At 49.1% G+C, this 15,006-nt stretch overlaps 3 protein-coding genes across 3 annotated transcripts; 1 reads left to right on the top strand and 2 right to left on the bottom strand.

Moving 5' to 3' along the window:
* Positions 1-43: 43 nt before the first annotated feature.
* On the bottom strand, positions 44-5,739 carry LOC117650468 (DNA damage-binding protein 1). Its single transcript, XM_034393925.1, has 18 exons — positions 5,502-5,739; positions 4,965-5,113; positions 4,471-4,872; positions 4,239-4,388; positions 3,773-4,148; positions 3,515-3,677; positions 3,145-3,432; positions 2,873-3,036; positions 2,651-2,778; positions 2,371-2,555; positions 2,139-2,262; positions 1,837-2,047; positions 1,499-1,758; positions 1,237-1,407; positions 1,044-1,153; positions 793-962; positions 488-714; positions 44-395 (listed from the first exon to the last, which is right to left on the bottom strand). The coding sequence occupies exons 1-18, from the start codon at positions 5,623-5,625 to the stop codon at positions 312-314; spliced, it is 3,486 nt and encodes a 1,161-aa protein (XP_034249816.1). The 5' UTR covers positions 5,626-5,739; the 3' UTR covers positions 44-311.
* Positions 5,740-5,873: 134 nt separating this feature from the next.
* On the top strand, positions 5,874-12,616 carry LOC117650469 (U3 small nucleolar RNA-associated protein 4 homolog). Its single transcript, XM_034393926.1, has 15 exons — positions 5,874-6,195; positions 6,426-6,600; positions 6,679-6,747; positions 6,893-6,977; positions 7,068-7,266; positions 7,388-7,506; positions 7,585-7,779; positions 7,861-7,928; positions 8,012-8,142; positions 8,222-8,447; positions 8,531-8,824; positions 8,907-9,002; positions 9,084-9,266; positions 11,834-11,965; positions 12,039-12,616. The coding sequence occupies exons 1-15, from the start codon at positions 6,092-6,094 to the stop codon at positions 12,153-12,155; spliced, it is 2,193 nt and encodes a 730-aa protein (XP_034249817.1). The 5' UTR covers positions 5,874-6,091; the 3' UTR covers positions 12,156-12,616.
* Positions 12,582-14,752, bottom strand: LOC117650471 (uncharacterized protein C20orf85 homolog; the record flags this gene model as incomplete). The annotated part of the gene is made up of 3 exons (XM_034393928.1): positions 12,582-13,151; positions 13,459-13,664; positions 14,574-14,752. Coding segments are annotated over 3 exons (531 nt in total), but the record flags the coding sequence as incomplete, so codon positions are not given.
* Positions 14,753-15,006: the final 254 nt, after the last annotated feature.

The raw sequence follows: 15,006 nt of genomic DNA, 5'->3' as shown, positions 1-15,006 counted from the left end.
GCCTCATTGAATTGGTTTAATTATGAAAAGTATACAACACAGATAATTTTTCACAACATATTGGTGTGAATTGTAGCAGCTAGACAAAGCAAGTTTCATCACTTTATTAATCACAATGAAAATAATCAGGACACAGAGGCACATGACATTTCCTTAATTTAATGGTGAAATCAAGTTTTATAATGGTTGTGGGAATAGTTCATAAAATAAAGGGCTACCAAATTTAATGCCTTCATGCCTTCCGGGCAAGGAATCTAAAATGCCAGATGAAAATGAAGAAAAAAATAAAATCCAATCCCAAATGGCAGAAACTAATGTATTCGTGTCAGGTCCTCAACAATTTTCACCAAGTCTTCCACAGTGGCATCATGCTTCATGCCAGAGCCATTATCAACCTGCAATGAAACCCATTATCAAAATATGTTCATGTGATGTGATAGAAATAATAATTTGTGTTTCGGCCCAGCAATAAATACGGTGAACCTACCTGTACACCTGCCACCACTTCTTTCATTTTATCTAGACTCAGGTCAAGGAAACTTTCCACAAGGTCTCCATCAATAAATCCTTCACAGGGCTCAGTTTTAATCTCTGTGTTAAAACTGCGCCAAAAGACATGTTCAATTTTACCCACAGATTTAATCACATGGGTGAGTCTTTCTTCAACTTCATGCAAAAAATCATAAAAATCTGCAGGAATTTGAGTAACCAAGCCTGAAAGTAACCATTTGACATTATTACTGTGAAACATTAAATCAATGTTAGAAGTATTGTCAAAATATTGAAATTCACCTATTGCTCCACTGACGGTACCAAACAGAACACATCCTTGAGTTGGAGTAGAAGTCTCACCCACATGTTGCATCACCAGTGATCCATGTCGAAAAACGTTCACCATATCACCGAGGTGGAACTGACCAACTGCTTGCATCTGCTGTCTTTCTTCGTCAGTGGTGGCAGCACTGTAATTGTAACAAAGATATGAATAGTGCAGTTCTGTGAATCCGGTCAAAGAAGAATGCTCTTGAGCGTTGGGTTCATACCTGTCCTTCTGACACACAAACAAATTCATAAAGTTTTCTGCACCCAAAAATGTGTCATCGTCTAGTATCTCAATAGATGTCATCCAATTGGGATTGTAATCTCTAGCCATCTGAAAAAAGGAGGGAGCATTGAACTTAAAAATAATCCAAGGGGCCATAAAGATGTAAAGATCAGAATTTAAATATTGCGCACCTCCTCAAAACTGCCCTCCATAGTTTTATACTGAAGAAGCGTCATGGATCGCATGAGATCGCCGATTAACAGAAAGTCTCCTTTGGTTTTTAGGAATAGAGCAATGATATTGTTGAAGTGCGTACATTCCAGTCTTAGTTCTTTCTCAGCAGTCCATTCGAACAATCGAACCTGAGTTAAAGAATATACATATAAACTATCAAAGTTTAAACTGAAGCAGGTTGCAAAAATGACAAACAGCAATGCACAGTGAATCACTTACAGTACTATTGATGCTTGCTAACAACTTTCCATTAAACTCTACCAACGAATAGCAAGCACCCTTTATGTCTTTCTCATGGATTTGCAAGAGTTTATTATCTTGATATTGGAAAATAACAATTCTACCCTGCTTAGGCTCACTTTCTTCTGGATTAATCAATGCAGTTCCAACGACATAATATGTTGTTGGGTCATCTCCCAATTTGCATGACATGAGAGACATTGCATACTCAGACTGCATGAATTGGTGAGCATGAAGCACTGTCAAAAAATATAGAAAGTAAGTCTGATGTAAAAGCCGATGGATAATTAAATTTAAGGATAAATAAAGTAGCATACCTTCAAATGTATGTTGATCAATGATCAAAAGGTTGTGAACTTCCACCTCCTGGCCATGGTCTGTTGACATAGCTACAGGACCCACATTACCACTTTTGCAGAGGGATGAGCTCACGGATGTGCTTTGAGTCTGTGTGGACGCACTTGGGCGTGCCGGTTGTACACCACCACTATCCTGCACATCCATCCTCATTGTTATTACTCCAAAAGTCTGAAAAAAAAAGAGAAAGATAGAGAGAGAGAGAAAAAGGGATGGAATAAAGAAAATGATGGGAAGGTATGAGGATAAGATAAAACCAGACCTGTGAACTTTCTTGATAAGCTATTCTCCTTGCAGATTCACCCAATGGCACAGATCGAATGTGTAGCTTTTGAATTTCATCTATGGTACCAATGGTAACAGTGCTATCAGTTGCCAAAGCCAAGCTGCATAAAGATTAATGCAGTGAGTAAAATTGTATTTTGACTGAACAGTCATAAAATGCACTAAAAAAAAAAATGATTACAGTACTTTGAACTATTGCAAAAACTAACCTGTCCGGGTATGATTCTGAATTGAGAGAACACATATGATTGACCTCTTTAAGATTAACATTCGAGAAAACAAGCTTGTGATTAGAAGAGTAAATCACTGTGGGCCTGTCTGAGCAAGCAAAAACATTGGTGGTCGACAATGAGCGGAAGGTCCGTAGAACAGTAGGTTGTGTGCCAAGTGTGACCTGTGACAGAGTGTATTTATGTAACAACACAGTATGCAGTAAATTTTGCACCCATAAAAATGATATTGTTATTGATAAGGTGCCCAAGTACTTACTTTCTTCTTTTCTGTCAGAATGCCCGTTTTACTCAATGAGAAATAGAACATAGCACCATCACCTAGGGCGCATAAAAGGTAATTGCTCCCCTCAAAACATGTCATCAGAATAGACCTTGGAATAATCTCTGCAAAACAAAAAAAAAGTTGAAGTTGAATCAAGAGTGTGCCTGCAGTGGCTGCTATGTGAAGAAAAATGACATAAAATTGTTCAGTACGTACCTCCACCAAGACTTTCTCTGTTGATTTCTTCTAAATTTGGTAATCGAAGAATACGAGCAGTGATATCAGTCCAAAGACCTACAGCCACTATACTGGCTGTTTTAGCACCTTCTTGCAATGGAGTGATGTCCAAACATGCTACTTCATGTTCTAGCGTGACATGCCTATGTTCATGAAAAATAGAAAAAAAAAAGCACGGGATAAGTCTTTAAACATGGGATTGGAAGGGTCTGAAAAATTAACACACAGCATAAATGGTTACAGTTCATTACCCTTTCTGGACCAAACCACCCTCACGAATTTCAAGGTAGAACAGGTCACTTCCTGTGGCACATATGACTTGTGCAGTATTACATGCCACAACACTAATGCTCTTTTCAGATGGTTGTTTCCATTCACACACAAGCTGTTTGGTTGCAACAGAAAGAAGCCGCGCAGATGTAGGTGTAACTTGAATTATTTGATCATGATCCACATTCCCACAGTAAAATGATTGCTGATCGGACAAAAAACCAGGAATTTCGGTTTCTTCTACTTCTTCACCTGATAGTGTCAAAACCCTAATAGCAAAAAAAAGAACAAATTAAAATTATACGGAAAATAACTGAAATTATTGACAGGGTGATAGAAAATGATTCATACCTAGTTTGGCCCACAAATGCCAAAACCAATGTGTTGTCAAATCGGCTGTCAGCAGATGTCCTCAATGCCCACATTCCTTTAATACCTGGTAAATCTATGGATGCATGTTCCTGGATACCAATACCATTTCTGATAATTCGTAGAGATCCTTCTTTAAATGATCCTAAGTAAAAAATAAACAACACAAAAATAGCAATTTTATCTAAACTAGCTACTAGGTCTGAGTTAGAAAGACAACTCTTGTGTTCGTAAATATACCTGAGCAGGTGACTAGTTGTCCCTGACCCTGTCTCTCCAAATCAACCACCACCATGTCACGAATAGGTGCAAGATTAGTGAATGTTTCCATCACACTAACATAAGAACCATTTTCATCGGGGGTTTTGTTCAGTTTGATGAGTTGAGAATCACCAATGCGTGAACCAATGAACAGAACACCATTATCCAAGTACGTTATTGCCTCAGGAATGCTGATTTCTCCCAAGAGCTCAACTTTTGGTTCTTTAATGGTGAAACTTCCATCCATTCTTTCTTCCTTTTCAAGAAGCAACATGAATAGGCGTCCCGCCATATCCCCTAACAAATATCGTGATCCATTTGAGTCAACTTGGGCATAACATATAATGGTGCTTTGCTGCAGAACAATTATAATAATTTGCATTGAATCTTATACAAATTATAAAAAGATAACATACCACAACCACATTTGCACAATATATTTTACCTTGATGATTGGAGGTGCAACGGCAATTGATGTATTGCCATTGTGGTACAAAATTAATTCTTGGCCAATGACAATAGCACCACAAAGAGGTTCTGGGACAGGAATTACCATGGCTGCATCTGTTTCTACATTATCTTGCTTCCATGGAACCTAAAAGGACAAACAGATTGTCAATACAATGACTCTAACAAAGGAGGAAAAACTTGTTATGAAAGCCCGATTTACAACATGCCTTCACAAATTCTTTGTCTTTTAGAGATATTTCGTGTGTTTTGATGTGTCTTCCATGAAGATCTTGATAGATTAAAATGATAGTGGGATTCTGACACCCATGTAGAAATGCTAAATCCTGAACACTCAGTTCCTCCATTCTTATGGATGATGCCTTCAATTCGCTGTTATCTCTATCAAGAGGGATGATTTTCAGGAGCCCATCATACAGTCTGAGGCCAATGACTCTGGCTTCTGGGTCAATTACAGCAATAATGCCTGTCTCTGATGGCTTGCCGATGCGGTCAGACACATTGCCATGAGCTTTAGTGATTATTTCAAAGTTATCAGTATCTCCTTGGCACTCCAAAATCATTGCATTGTAACGTTTGGTTACAATAAATAGAAGATCCTTTTTCTCTTGCTGCAAAAAGTACAATGTCATTATTTACAAATGGACAAGTTAATGAGTAGTTTCCATATGAAAAAGATGGCCAGATATGGGATATAACTTACAGGTGGTCGAAACAATTTCATAACAGCAACTTTGCCATACAACCCAATTTCCTTGAGGGGTCTAAGCCCTTCAGGTGTAACAAGGTAAATTTCTAGCCGTGTGTTTTTGGCAAGGATAAGGTTCAAATCGTCAGGAGATGTAAAGTTACCTGAAAAACAAAAATAGTACAATATTCGTTCTCTTACAAATGCTTGTCTTTTTTAAAATCCTGTAAATAATGTGCTGAGGTGATACCATAAGGTAAACATGTTCGGTTTCAACAGAGTGCAATCAAGTCATTACTAAATGTCATTAATAAGAGCAGGTATAAAAATATGATATGAGAAAAACAACTCTGAATGAGTTGAATACATTTCAAGTGGGGTTATGAAATATCGGTTAAACAGGGTACACGATAAAGGAGACACACATTGAATGACACTGCTATAACCGAAGATCCTCAGATAAAAATTTCATGGATCATTCTCAAAATAAATAAATGACCATTCAGCCACTTCGGTAAAGATAGTGCAAACAGCACCGACAAGAGAACTCACCGGTTACACACGCTGTAACAGCGGTGGGTTTGTGAGCCGTCACAACATAATGGTGGGCCATGTTTCGGCTCATCTTTTTCACCGTTTCATCTAGGGAGAGTTTGGAACTGCTGTGGAAGGGCATGTACGCGAAGTAATGCCCCAAATACACAACTTTGTCTAGCACTCGCGCAACTCAGCTCACTCAGCTTGCCCAGAAAGAAAACAAGGCACTGCAGCAGGCCTCGCGAAGAAACAGAAGAAGAGCACGCTTCCGGTAGAGTCACAACAAACAGACGACAGGCCGGTTAGGCGACCAGAATATCTTGTTAAAACGTTGGACTACTCCACAAAAACTATGTAAGGTTTTTTGTCCAAGGAAACCCGAAACGAAACCGCGCAAGCCAAACAGTGAATTGAACCTCGGTAGATTTAAATTTCGCGGAAGTTTCAAGCTACTGTCACATGGATGAGAAATCTTCTTAGCTTTATCCTTGCACCATGAAAAATTCTGCACTGCCGAAAACACCCATATCCCAACGTGGTTTGAGTGGTTAAGTGAATCACTTTGATTTGTTTTTAACTTTGCGCCGGCTGATCAAGTTTTCAGCATGAGTGAGGCTCGTGTTCACAGAGTTCGATTTTATAATGTGGAGCCCAAAGCAATTCATTGCATGGCTTACGACCCGGATCATCGAAAAATTGCTCTCTCCAGGTTTGTGTAGATGCTTTACGTAGGTTAAGTATATATCAACATAGTCTACAGTTGGGTGCAATTTTTATAACTGATTTGTTTTATTGGAACATGTGTTTGACTGAAGCTATTTCTTTCCTCATCGTATTTAAAATAACCATTTTCCTTTTACTTTAATTTTGAGTTAGATTCGCAAGACATGTATGTCTTCGTTCGTGGAAGTGACCATGATGTGTGCTTTCTTGTTTCAGGGCTGACAGTTCAGTGGAAATATGGAATCTTTACCACACAGCATATCTAGAACAGGTCATACCCGGTTGTCCTCAGGGCTCTGTTGAAGCATTAGCGTGGTGCAAGTCTCGTTTATTCAGTACCGGAATCCATGCGAGAGTTGTAGAGCATGATCTGAAAACGTTGCAAACAAAGGTATGGTAAATCTAGCCTTCTATTTATTTCTTATCTGGTTTGGGAAATGATTCAATCTGAAATTGTTGATATTTACAGTACTCACTGTCAGTGACAGCTGGTCCAGCATGGTGTTTAGGTCTCAACCGCCAGAAGACATTTTTAGCAGTATGTATTTGTTTTTTAGCCTATGAAGATAAAGCCACATTTTAATCAACTGACCAATGTTTGCCGTGAGGGGAGAAGTTGGTGATGAAGCCATTAGCTTGCCATGCCAAAGAGTTTTCTTTCATGCAACATGTTTATTTTCTAGGTTGGGACTGAAGATGGCTACATTAACATTTTCAGTGTAACAAGTGATAATCTGCAGTATGAGAAGCTAATGGACAAACAGGAAGGTTAGTGAAATAAACCGTTCGTTCATGATATTCTATTCATTACAATAAATTTATTTCTGACATGTGTGCTTAAATTCTTTTTAATTTTAGGTCGAATACTATGTCTATCTTGGGATTCTTCTGGAGATTTTATCGCTACTGGCTCAGTGGATGCCGTGAGGGTTTGGAATGTGCATACAGGTCATGCATTGCACAAAATGACAACAGGGCGTAATGAAGCCAAAAAAGAAACTATAGTGTGGTGTTTAGCTGTCACTGATGATTTTACCATAATAAGTGGAGATTCTCGGTTAGTACTGTATCTGTCTTAAGGTCAAGATGAAGAACATATTTTCTACATTATTCTTTAGTTTTCCATTTCTTTGGCGTTCAGTGCTTCCTTGCATTCTAAGATAATTTCAAATTTCTAGCGGAAAAATTTCTTTTTGGAATGGCCACTCTGGAATCAACACAGAAACCTACCAGACCCACACTGCAGATGTCTTATGCTTAGCTTTATCAGAAGACCAATCAACCCTCTATTGTTCAGGCAAGCATCGAGTACTAACATTAAACTGACATTGATTCTGTAACCTGTACACTGACTGAACTTAAATTATTTTGTTAGGTGTTGATCCAGTAATAGCAACTTTTACAAGGATTTCTATTCGAAGCTCTGTTCAGCAAAATGGTTTGACGGGTGCTATGGGAACTAAGATAACTCCTTCCCAGCGTACTCAGTGGTGCAGGTCAGCCAAAGGGCGGATTCATGACCATGATGTTCGAGCCATGGTTGCTTGTCATGGTAAACTATGTTCAGGAGGTAAGAAGATTTGTACAAAATTTCTGTGTAATCTTGTGGCAAGGAGAGTAATTAGTAATGGTTTTCCTGCTTACATATTAGGCATAGACTCTTACCTAGCAATCAGCCGACCACCAAAAGTGCTTGTGAAGCATCCTCCAATTCCTCAAGTGAGTGCATTAATCAAACTTGTATTTTTACACTTAAGATAAATTTTGTTTTAACCAGTTGATTTTTTTCTCCCCTTTTTCAGGCTCCCTGTGTTTTGGTCTGTCCTCAGTCTCGTTGTTTGTTATTAAGAAACACATCCTCTTTAGAAGTATGGAAATTAGGTGAATCTGAGAAACGTCAGAACACTATTGTGGAAAATGGATCAAGAAACAGGTGACCATATAATTTATTTTGAATCAGTACTGCAAAATATATTTAAATTAAGACCATATTTTCTATTTCTGTTTCTTAGACAGAGGCGTCAATCTGGAGATGGTGGTTCTGCCCAGTCAAGACAAACATTCAAACAAAATGGTGCCAGCTCTTCTGGACCTCTGAGACTAGCGCAAAATCCAGTTAAAATATTGGAGCTGAAAAGTCGGAATGATGAACACATTGTGTGTTCTGCATTGTCCAGTGATTCTAAGTGGTTGGCCTATTCTACTGATTCTTTAATCCGCATTTACACCCTAAGTTATGTTAGTTTCTTCTCAGATCTAATTTATTCAGATTGTGATGAGGTTTGACACTTTTCTCTGAAACGTTTTTGAAACAATTACAGGAGGATGATAACAACCCAACACTTGAAAAGGTGGCACCTCTCCCAGAAGAATGTGTTCCCTCTCATCGCATGAGATTCTCCTCCAATAATTGTAGGCTTGTCACTGTTACTTTAGATGGACAAATAGTGATATTTGACTTGACTGCAAATGAACCCTCTGTTACCTTTAGTTGTGCTTTGGATACAACTAATTACTTAAAAGGTGCTGTGCACTTATTAGAAATTTCTGAGGACCAAAATCTCATCATCACTGGTGATCATGAGAGTAATATTGTTGTCTGGAAAGAAAATAAGGTAATGTCATTTTGAAAATTCAAGGATAGATTGAGTTTGAGAAATTTATAATGTAAGTTCATTTGTCTTTGTTATTTTTTAGGTTCACTGCTCCCTCCCTCACTACACATGTGGTCCATCAGCACTTAGTATCAGCTCATGTTCCAAATATATTGTAGTTGTTTATATTGACAACCTGGTAGGAAACGCTTTTTGAAAATGTGTGCTTGTATTGCTTTCTGTTTGTGTTGGCTAACAGTGGTCGCTCCTTTGTGCACAGATTGTAGAATACAGTATCCAGGATAAAAAATTGACGGACTTCTCAAGAAAACTGCAACACAAGCTCCCAAATGAGTGGATGGCGCGGCCGTTCCCGGTCCTGAATGTGTGCTACGACCCCCGGGACTCTAACAAGATCATTATGCACGATGACAGCACGATCTGCGTGTTAGACAAGTTGAAGGTGAGTCCCATGCGGTTTCCCTTTCGGAAGTGCTCCAGGCGCCTTTCAGCGACATTTCTACCGCCTCGTCTGCAAAGGGCAGCATTCCTCGAGAGGTTTCTTTTCATCCCACTCAGAGGCCAGCACGCCCGCGCCACTCTATCTCGGAGGCTGCATGAAGGCTTCCCCCCTCCCTGCCCTGCCCTCTGCCTCTGCCTCCGATATTTACATCAATATCCTGCGAGGGCAGCACGCAGCAACGCAGCATGCCCCCTGGTACCCCTCTCCCCTGGCACCCCTGTCCTGTCCCGTCGGAGCTCTTTGGCCGGCGTCGCGTCGTGTCGCGTTTCCACCCCGCCCCCTCGGGGGTGGGGGGGTGGGGGTGTAAGGGCGCCATGTCCGGCTGCTGACAAGATGATATCGTAAGTAGACGCCCGACCCTCCCCCTCGCAATCCCATCCCCTTGACTTGTTCGCGTGCAGTCAGGCCGAACGGGGCGAGTGGCCGGGGGAGGGGAGGGGAGGGGAGGGGAGGGGGAGGAGCAGCAATCAGACAGCACACTACATTGAGCAGTGTCGACTCGACGCCTTACGACCAGCAGCACCAGCAGAGCCACTGTCTGGCCTGCCTCGGCCCCTGCCTCGGCCGTCTCTCTTCCTCTCTCTCTCGCTCCTCGCTCCCTCGCTCCCCCAGACAGACCCCCTGCGCCCTGCCTCGCTCCCTCGCTCCCCCAGACAGACCCTCTGCAGAACACTGCCGGTCGCGTCCGCCGCTACAATCATGTGCCCACTCCTGCTGTATCGCCAGGCCGCCACGCGTAGGCGCACATTGTGCGGACATGCGGGTATTCGCAAACGGGCACCGTCGTCGTGCGTCGCGCACTTGTTGTCCGGGCCAGCAAGCACCGGCGGGGCTAGGCGGGGCGGCGGCAGCGATCGTTGCTCGGACCCTTGGTCGGTCCCGGCGACTGTGCCTGGCCTGGTCTCGATGCCGGACAGTGCGACGTGAGCGAGGCACGAGGCAGGCCACGGCTTTAGGACTCAAGCCACGGCAGGCCGGGCAGGCCCCACAGGCTAAGGTCATACCACAGGCTGGAGGGCCCTTTGGAGAGCCCTTCGGAGGCCCCGTGTGGCAGGGCGCGCCGGGGCATGCCGGGGCACGGGTGCTTTGTCGACAGGGCGGGCATCCGGCTTCATTGTGTGATTCAGAAGCAAAGCAGAGCGCCCTGGCTCCACCCCGGCCTTCCCGTTTTCCCTGCTGGACCGTCCGCTTGGCCTGCTGGCCGCCCTCGTCGTCCTCATTGAACAAGCCCCGAACGCGGAGCGCCCTTCCCCCGTCGACAGTCGTGCTGTCCTTGGTGCTGTCTGTCCGGACGCTCTCATTGAACAAGGCCCAAACGCCCAACACCCTTCCCCTGTCGGCAGCCGTGCTGTCTGTCTGGACCGCCCCGCCCCGCCCCGCTGAATGGACTGCCCCCGCCGCACCGCGCACCGCGTCGCAATGCGTCGCGACGGCGTCACGCGAGGACGCCGCGCCGCGACATGTCAGCAGGTTGCATTATGCAGCAGAATGCAAACGCTCACTAATTGTGCGTCGTATGCATGAATTCTCCCCCCCCCCACACACACCCACACCCACACACGCCTTTCCAGCGCTCCCACCCTCCGCCCCTCACCCCTGCCCGTTCCGCGCCGCTGTGCCGACCGCAGCGACCGCGATGTGCACGTTGATTCCAAGCGGAAGGTCATCCTTTCTTTGTCTCTCTACCTCTCATGCGGCGTTCCTTGTCGGCGCCACGACCTGCACCACCCGCAGGCCCACTGGAAGCACTGGAACCTGGAACGGAGCGCAGCATGCAGTGCGGCCGCGCTCTCGAGACTCAACGGTGCGCGGGGCACACACTCCACGCCCCACCTGGAGCGCCCCAAGCGCCCCATGCAGCCCCATGCTCCGAGGCGGGCTGCGGCGTGCCGTGCATCACGACTGGCTGCCCTCCTAAACAAGGACGATCGATCGGAAGAGTGCGTCGCGGATTGCGACGGCATGCCGTGCCGGGGCAAAGGGGCGGTGACATGGCAAATCAAACGCCAAACCGCCAGCCCGTCCGTTATCCGTTACAATAGCGCGGTGCGCGGTGCACTTGCAGTGCCAGTGCCCCATGCAAATCCATCTCCCCGTTGTGCACTGTTGTTATACGCCGCCGCCCCGCCACCCTCCCCCCGGATTACCGCCAGCCAGGTGGCGGGGCGGGGCGGCGCGGTGCGGCGGGCGGAAGAATATCGGCAAACAGCGGGGCCCGACCCGGACCGGCCCGGACCGGCCTGGACCCGCTCGGCTCGGCGGGGTCCTTCCAGGCTGGGACGCAATTGCGCCGTTTAGCGGCAACGCAAACACAGCCGTGCGGATTATTGTCGGCGGATCGCGTTGCCGCGGTGCGTTGCCGCGGAACCGCCCACGCGATCATAACGACGAAACGATGACCGACTGGAAATGGAGGACGTAATGGGCGGTCGGGGCGGTGCCCCTTTTTCGTGTGTCGACGTGCACGTGCACTGCTCAACGCTCAAGCTGACCCTTTTTCTTTACAGAAAATGGCGCATCCCTCCGCCAAGATCCCCCGCCTGGACCTGACCCTCAAGAAGTACGGCGCCAAGGAGGAGGGGACGCACCCCGGCACCAGCAGCGCCGACCACACCTTCCGCCTCATCAAGTGCTACAAGGTGAGCATCAGCCCTGTTCTTTTTTATCGGTCCCGTGGCGTCATCTCATTGTGTGTTCACTTGTGCATCCCAGCATCTGGTGTTCTTCGGCTGGCTGGCCGGTGACGAGGTGGTGGCCGTCGAAGTGGAACCGCTGCATCTGCTCAAGCAGCTGCCGCCGGCCCTGTACAAGAAGATGTTCGGCGTGTGATGAGTCGCACGAGGCGCGGGTACGTCGCGTGGACGTCGCGTGGACGGAGGGCGAAGTGAAGTGCTCACCGTGGAAGTCGAAGGCGCGCCCGGCGGGCCTGGCGGGCCTGGCACGCCACTTCTCCTTGAGGGTTTGAAACGGGATGCCGCCCTTTGCCCTCTTCCCCAGCCGCAGTGAACGGAGAGCCCTCGAGCACTCGTACTGAGTATCTTCTCTAGCCGCCAGCACCGCCACGTCCTCGTCGGGCCGCGTCGTCTCACTTGTCCGCCCTCGCCCTGTCAGGTGGCCGCGAGCCGCCGCGCCGCCGCGCCGTCTGAGACGCCCGGGAGGACTCGCCGACGCCCTCGACATCGTGAGTGGAAGGAGGGGAGCGGTAGAGCGGCCTTGTCTGGCACGCGGCAGATACCATCTCGATGGCGCCGACAGTCGAAGGCGAAATGAATCCAAACAAGTATTGCTGTGACAATAAAATCTTATTCTATCAAAATGTGTCTAAAAGCTAATATGGTTCCCGCCCTGTCTCAACCAAAGTGCATAAAAAAAGTGTCCACTGACAAACACACTAGTAAAAGAGAACACAGTAGAAATGACTCAGACGGCAGACATAAATTTGAAAGTAGCAGCGAGGGGCTGCTTCGCTCGGCTTCGCTGCTCCGACGAAATGGCGGCCCTCTCTGGGGCGGCCCGGCCAGGCCCGGCGTGGCCATACTCCGCGACGAAATGGCCGCGCCGCGGGTAGCGTCTGCAGTCTGCGTCGCCCAGAGTGGGGTATTTACGGACGACGATTCTTTTCGCTTGGTGTGGAGGCCACCCCCGCGCCGCCGCGCCCCCGCGCCGGACGCCGACTAGACTACCCCAAGAAGATGAACGACTGTCTGGTCCGGGGGACGTCGCCGGGCGCCTCTGGGGGGTCGATCGTCCGCAGCGGCGACTTGTAGAGCGCGCCCACACGCTCCAGGGTCAGTTCCGGCTGCGAGGACCGCCACCCCACCAGCCCTGCAAAAGGAACGGCCCCAACGGGTGTGTCAGTCATGGCTGTGGAGGCGGCCAAAACTCCAGACGCGTTTTGAGCTCTAGAGTCGCTAAATGGGACTCGAACTGAACCTGTCACCCCACCAATGGCTTGTTCTCCGAACGAGGAATCCAGTGGTGGGGTCACTCGTTCGGTATGAGTCCTGTTTAGCGACCCTGGAGAATTTTGGCCGCTTCCACCTTCCACCGGCCTTCTGGCTCACTGTTGGCCGTGTACAGTGTTGGAAATGATAGGCACTGCCCAGCCAGGCTGGCCTCCAGGCTGGCCTACCCGAGCTGAGTCTGGGGATGGGCGGCGAGGGCAGCACGGCGTCGACCAGCTTGAGCGTCCGCGGCTCGGCCCGCAGCCCGACCCGCCGATGGTCCACGTCGGCGGCCGCGGCCTCCTGCTTGAAGGCCTGCTCCTGGTCGGCCAGGAAGCCCCACTTCCGCTGCCACGTCTTGCGGGTCAGCTCCTGCAGCTGCACCTTCTCCTTCCTGGAGGCAATGAACGCGAAGCGCGCGAAGCCATTCAGTTTGCAGTTCTCACGGCAATTCGGAATGCGGCGACAAAAGCCTCTCCACTCGCCACCGCCGCCGCACTCGTGGACGGCCGTGCGCGCCGTGCTCCAAGGGGCTGTTTCCCATCAATTCGAGTGTCGAGTGGGGTGTTGCCGTGCGGCCTGCGGGGCGGAGGGGAGAGGAGGGGAGGGGAGCCAGCCTGCGAGGGTGTTCACCCTGCGCCAAGCGCCGCACTCCGTACGCCCAGCGCCGCGCCAAGCACCAAGCGCCGTACGCCAAGCGCCACGCCAAGCGCACCGGCCCGGGGCATTAGCTTGCAGGTGTTGCCTGATGGAGAAGCAAGGCCCCGCCCCGCCCCGCCACCCCAGCCTCCGTCTCCTTGAGATTCGCCCTTCTCGACCCCGTCATGGCCGGGGCGGGCCGGGCCGGCCCCTCCCTCCCTAGACGGTCCACATTTAGCCCGAACCGGTCCCTCGAGGCAACCGGCGAGCGCCAAAGGCCCTTCCCTTCCAGGCGCGAGCGCGCGAGCTGTGCTTGGCGTAAGCTCCGGTCGTGCCGTTGTAGTACCTGAGGCAGTATGCGCAGCCTGCGCAGCTGCGTCGCCAACCGCAAAACGACCCTCCCAATGTGAATGTGTGTGGGTGTGCGGCAACAACACTCAGTCCAGATCGGCGAGGCGGCGTGGCGGTGGGAACTAGCGGCTTCGGTCTCGCAGCATTACGGCCTTGACGGCCTCGGGGGCCAACTTTGCGCCACATGGCGCGTTGCTTGACTCGGCGTCGCCCGGCGTCGCCGCAAGTTGTTGCGCGATAAAGAAAACGGCTGCGGCCGAGCACGCTGTGCTGTGCACTGTGTGTAGTGTATAGTACACTGGCTGGTACTCACAGGATGCCGTCCTGCAGCACCTTGTTGGCGTGGCCGCGCCCGGCGTGCGGCCCGACGCCCAGGGTGTCGCGGTCCTGTTGACGCTCGGCCAGCGGCGCGGCCAGCGACATGCGCTTGGCTGCCTCCTGCAGGATGTCATCGCGGTCGCCCTCGCCCTCCCCCGCCAGCCCCGCCACGGACCCCCGCAGCCCCGCCCTAGAGCCCCGCGGGCCGCCGCCGCGCCCCTCCGCGGTCGCCAGGGTGTCCAGGGTGGTGGTGCTGGCGCCGGCCGAGGGGCTGCCCTCCCCCGGGGAAGCCTGCGCTGCCGCTGCCCGCGCCGCCCGCGGCCCCCCCGCCGGCCTCTCGACACCCGCCCCCGCGATTGGAGCTGGCGCTGCTAGCGCGCCGGGCCCCGGAGTCCGCACCGTCACTGCCAGACGCTGCCCCGGCGACA

Source organism: Thrips palmi, unplaced genomic scaffold (assembly GCF_012932325.1).
Source record: "Thrips palmi isolate BJ-2018 unplaced genomic scaffold, TpBJ-2018v1 HiC_scaffold_5, whole genome shotgun sequence".
Taxonomy (NCBI): Eukaryota; Metazoa; Arthropoda; class Insecta; order Thysanoptera; family Thripidae; genus Thrips; species Thrips palmi.
This window is presented reverse-complemented; position numbering and strand designations above follow the sequence as displayed.

Excerpts from the sequence above, each read along its gene's own strand:
- LOC117650468 (XM_034393925.1), bottom strand. The coding sequence starts at position 5,625 with ATGCCCTTCCACAGCAGTTCCAAACTCTCCCTAGATGAAACGGTGAAA. Across the intron at positions 3,433-3,514 it reads GCATTTGTGGGCCAAACTAG|GGTTTTGACACTATCAGGTG; the intron begins GTATGAATCATT and ends TTTTGCTATTAG. Across the intron at positions 2,556-2,650 it reads TTCTGACAGAAAAGAAGAAA|GTCACACTTGGCACACAACC; the intron begins GTAAGTACTTGG and ends ACTCTGTCACAG.
- LOC117650469 (XM_034393926.1), top strand. The coding sequence starts at position 6,092 with ATGAGTGAGGCTCGTGTTCACAGAGTTCGATTTTATAATGTGGAGCCC. Across the intron at positions 7,929-8,011 it reads AGCATCCTCCAATTCCTCAA|GCTCCCTGTGTTTTGGTCTG; the intron begins GTGAGTGCATTA and ends CCCCTTTTTCAG. Across the intron at positions 9,003-9,083 it reads TTGTTTATATTGACAACCTG|ATTGTAGAATACAGTATCCA; the intron begins GTAGGAAACGCT and ends CTTTGTGCACAG.